Source organism: Phytophthora parasitica (genome assembly GCF_000247585.1).
Source record: "Phytophthora parasitica INRA-310 unplaced genomic scaffold supercont2.20, whole genome shotgun sequence".
Classification (NCBI taxonomy): Eukaryota; Oomycota; class Peronosporomycetes; order Peronosporales; family Peronosporaceae; genus Phytophthora; species Phytophthora nicotianae.
The window spans coordinates 332,199-336,953 of NW_008649006.1; the positions used below are offsets into that span (position 1 = coordinate 332,199).

Genomic DNA, 4,755 nt, shown 5'->3' on the forward strand with positions numbered 1-4,755 from the left:
GGACACGGCGACATTCAATATCTCGGAAGAAACTTCGGAAGTTTATGAAATGGACGAAGTGGCAGAGAGAGACGAGGGAAATACTACGAATCCTAGTAGTATTTCGTCTCCGAGACTCATAGATCTGCCAGTCGAGGAAACGTTCAGAGAGGAACATTTCGTCACGCCTCAATACAAGTATACGTTTGTGAGGTTGCCGAGAGTGCACCCAATGACGGTATACCGGATGGAGAAAATTACTTCTAAGAGGCATGTCCCCAGTGTGGACGAGATCTTCCGGTTCTGCAAGAATTTATTCAACAAGGCGCAGCTGAGCGCTGAGTGCACTATTGTGTGCTTGATCTACATTGAGAGGCTGATGGAGCAGGCCAATGTGCCGCTGCTTGCAGCCACATGGAGACCTATTGTGGTGTGTGGTCTGCTGCTGGCGTCCAAAGTGTGGCAAGACTTGAGCTCGTGGAATGTCGAGATCAGCAATATTTATCCGCAGTTCTCGCTGCACTCGATCAACCGCCTCGAGCGGCTCTTCCTGCACCACATCCAGTGGGATCTCTACATTTCCGCCACCGTGTACGCCAAATACTATTTTGCGCTGCGTTCGCTGACGGAAAAGAAGGACTTCCGTCGTCGGTACAACTATACGATGCGAGTGGATCCACCCAACTCGAAGCGGTTGGAAGAGCGAAGCGCAGCAGTCAAGAACGAGTTGTATTCCAAGAGTCTTTGAAGTGAATAATCGTGAATTTGATTTATTTTTTTGTTGGTGAAAAAGTGTGTATGTTGTATTTGTAATACGCGGTGGGCTTGAAATTTCCTGTTAATGGTGCCTGAAGATTCACGGGTACTGCTTTAACTGTCAGCACACATATAACTCGAGCACAAGCTCAATGACGTCCACTTTATCAATATTCGCGATGTTCATCGACGAAATCTAATGATACTATCACTTCTCTTCTCGTGGGACACTTATTCATTTCAGGATAGTAAATTCTGCTTTTAACAAAAAAAAGCTCGATGACGTATGGACTCAACCCAACTCATTATTATTTTCATAATTTTTACACAAATTTTATTGATTTCAAAATAGCAAACCCATATAAACAAATTCGGCTAGTATACACTTTATTTTAGTGCCATCTTAACGCTCGAGTTGCAAGTTCACGCCAAGGCAGACTGCTGCGTGCTACTTTGGTGGGTATTTATTCGGTGGATCTTAATAAGCAAATTATTTATTTTACTGAACCATGACGCTATCTAGTATTGAATCAACAATATATGAAACGTTTTGTTTTTGTTTAGGTCTACCGCGAGCTCTCCGCCACAATCTGCTAAAGTCTACGGCTAAGGTTCTCGCCTAAGTTGTGTGGCGAGTTAACGCATCTTTCCAATACTTATTTACCAGTGTAATTCTAAAGTTGGTGACCATTGATTTCTTCATTCAAATTACTCGCAAATTTCGCAAATTTTGCAATTATAGCTAGCATAGCACTACCAAGTTCTATTAGTCTGAGTATGGTTTAGGATGGAGTGATTCCGCTCAGCTTGCCATGTGAATAGCTTCTGGCTTGTCAATATAGCTGATAAAACGTTAAAAAGTTGTTTAATTATACGGACGCATTTTGACTTTTCCATCGATGTTTTCTTATTTAAAACTTAGTAAAATAAACATTAAGGAAGTTATAAAATAGCTTAAACACGTTAAAAAAAGTCGTTTTGTCCAGCTTTCATAGATCATTCATAAGCTTCAAAACAGTAGTTACATGTGGGCGGACCATTATCTTGTTTATCAAAAAGGGTTTCAAATTGTAACTTACAATTGATGCATTTAAAATTAAAATTTTGAATGTTGTGGTATTGAACAAGAAATTTCAATACAATTAATTAAATAGATTTGTGTTTGAAAATATGAATAATAATATGTTCACTTCTAGCTCCTTTTCCTAATCGTTACAAAGCGCATTTATTAATGTTTAATGGTTAGGAGTATGAATAAGTTCTTACAGTGACTATATCAGCGATCCCTCACAACAAAAGCAGTTCGGCCTTCATAAAGCCATCAGCCCGATTTATCAAGGCAAGAGAAGGCCCACGGTATAGGTTAAGTGCTTCATAGCGCTTCTACTGCTCCTTGTTTGCCATCCTCATATTATTACGTGCTATTTGAGTCACATTTTGATGTGTATCGACGATACAGTATCGCGTTTGAAGAGTTACTCACTTTGCAACACATTAGCGATCGGTAACGCTACATCATATTTGTTTGTTTGCTTTCTTCGAGGTTTAGATTATTAACATTGGTAGATAGAATACATCTATCCAACATCAGGTTTTAATGGACTTGGTAGAACACCGAACTACAATCTATCAACACAAAACCGCTAACCGCTGAATAAACTGGAAGCTGTACTTGTGATGGTAATTTATGTATCAGCACGGTCACCAGTTACTGCCGCTGACGTAGATATCTATCCTTTTCGACAGTTAATCTTTGTAGTCGCGATTTAGCACACTTTGATGTTCTGCTTGGCCTCCAAGCGCTGCGCGGACAGGCTCAAAGCAGTGTTATGAGCAGGGGTTCCGAAAATGCTCTTGTTATTTGGTTCGTGAATGCAGCAATACAAATAACTTTGCATGTCTTCCTTCAGAGTTGACTGCAATAATTGGACGTATTGCAAGCAATACATAGACGTTTGTGTGTTGTATGAATATTGTGAGCTTATTGCGTGCCACGGACGACCTTGCGCACTGTTGCTGCGCTCCAGTACGAGCGGTTCACCTTCAGGAAGAGGATACTTTCTAGATGCAATGGAGTCATGGCTTGGCGGTGCATACCAACTACTGCCTTCGCTTGACTAAAGAATCTCTCGACGACGTTCGAAGTCGAAGCGATCACAGCTACCTGATCGTTAAAGCGTGAAGTAGCTTGACGAAGCCGTCTCGCACGATCGAGCGTAACAGCGGCGAATCCTTCATCGAGCGACGTAGTCTCCGAAGAGCTCACCAGTGGGGCTGCTTCCGCGGCCAGCGGCTCCAGCATAGCCTTGTCGTCGTCACTCAGCGCGCCTCCACGACCCAGCAGCACACTCACACAAGCTCGTTCGAAAGCAGGGCTCTTGACGATCGCTGCATCAGCAGCGAGGTAGTGGGCGACTTCTGGCTTCTGTGCAATGTGCGCGCCAAGAGGTCGCGCACGTCGAGTAGTGTTACCGCGTCTGCACTTTGCAGTTTCTTCGAGGTTGACTCGAACATCTTGAGGTTGGCGACGATCGACTTCAGCTGCATCTCCTCTCGCCGGGTTGGCAGAAACCCAGTTAGCTCGTCCTTGTCGTCGTCACTAAGAAACTCCTTCAGCTCGAAGTATCTGTTAACCATAGCAAAAGTAGATGACCAGCGAGTGTCCTGTCTAGGAACAGGTCGAAGGAGCGTTTTTCAACTAGCACAAAAAAGCACATTACATTTGAGAACAAACATAATCATAGATTAAACTCGCCGTAATTTTGCAGACACCAGCAGCAAATTTTTCACCTTGTACATCAACTTCTGTATCTTATCGAGTAGCTTGTCGTCGCCAGCGAGAAGTAAGTTCACCGCCAGGTTCAGACGATGGCTGGCGCAGCCCACCATCGGAACCTGCAGCTGATCCGCGACAGCGCCGTTCACGGAGCAATTATCTCCGACAATGTAAGCGGTACTGGCTTTGCTCCGGCCATAGTAGGAAAGAATGACGTCCAGGAACTTGACGTGGCTGCTGGCAGTATGGTCGCTGATCTCATCACCAATAATTGGCGCTATAGCGATCAGAATGTTCTGCATCTTGTCGACGTGGCGAAAGGACGCAAAAAACTGCGACATAATGCTCCGACCAGAAAGTCCACCCGTCGAAAATGATACCAAACAACTTAGGCAGGATACCAGCAATCACAGTTTCGACTACACGGACTAACAGTCGCATGTACTTCACCAGACTGTCCGTCGAAAGGCCCCCAATCATAACGTAGTTAGAAGCCGCGCTAGTCTCACAGAATGAGAAGGGCAGGTTGCACGAGAGCACCATGTCGATCCAAGAGAAGACCTTGTGGGTCTTGTCGTCGATAAACCCAACCAACGTGCCAGTACTTGTACTGGCGCTGGTCATCTCGGCGACAAAGTTCGTGTGCCACATGAAGACGTGGCCAAGTAGATTGGTGTAGCCAGTGTTGGGCTCCATTCGGCGCTGAACACCACAGCGGCATACGTATACTCCAGTAGGGTCTCCATCATCGTCGAGTACAGCCTTGAAGTAGAAAGACGACACTTGCTTTGATGTGAACGGGTCTGTGCGAACCTTCTTTTTCGGCGGCTTGGCCTTCTTCGGCGCTCGTGAGAGCGCTGAAGCGGGCTTTCGACGTGGCTTTGGCACGCTCCGCGAGGTCTTGGCAGGCATCGTGTTGAGTAGAGTAGACAATTGGCTGTATGAGAGCTACTCAAAGTGCACAGATTTAGGAGAGTTCATGGCCAATAAATCGATGGACGTGCTCCGAACCGCCCACAGAGTGCAAGTAGGGTTATTGGAGATGAAGAGCACCAAAACAAATATTTCAGCATGTCAAAACAAAGCCGAAAATAAATAATTTGTAAGCCAAAATACAAAAGTATTTAATAAAAATAGTATTTTCGGAATCCCTGGTTATTCTCTGGATATTTATATCCAGAGTCTAAGTTGCTTCGGAAACCCTCGGATATCCTTTATCATATTATATTTGGTTACTTTTGTAA

The 4,755-nt window shown here is 44.5% G+C and overlaps 3 protein-coding genes across 3 annotated transcripts; 1 reads left to right on the forward strand and 2 right to left on the reverse strand.

The window, feature by feature from the left end:
* The first annotated feature begins 35 nt into the window (after window positions 1–35).
* On the forward strand, window positions 36–766 carry PPTG_10040 (hypothetical protein). The gene has a single exon (XM_008905281.1). It carries the CDS (start codon window positions 50–52, stop codon window positions 725–727), a length of 678 nt encoding a protein of 225 aa, XP_008903529.1. The 5' UTR covers window positions 36–49; the 3' UTR covers window positions 728–766.
* A 1,950-nt stretch (window positions 767–2,716) lies between these two features.
* On the reverse strand, window positions 2,717–3,037 carry PPTG_22633 (hypothetical protein; the record flags this gene model as incomplete). Its single annotated transcript, XM_008905489.1, has 1 exon — window positions 2,717–3,037. One exon carries the CDS (start codon window positions 3,035–3,037, stop codon window positions 2,717–2,719), a length of 321 nt encoding a protein of 106 aa, XP_008903737.1.
* A 47-nt stretch (window positions 3,038–3,084) lies between these two features.
* On the reverse strand, window positions 3,085–4,423 carry PPTG_22634 (hypothetical protein; the record flags this gene model as incomplete). Its single annotated transcript, XM_008905490.1, has 3 exons — window positions 3,085–3,361; window positions 3,533–3,898; window positions 3,957–4,423. 3 exons carry the CDS (start codon window positions 4,421–4,423, stop codon window positions 3,085–3,087), a joined length of 1,110 nt encoding a protein of 369 aa, XP_008903738.1.
* Between the last annotated feature and the right edge of the window lie 332 nt (window positions 4,424–4,755).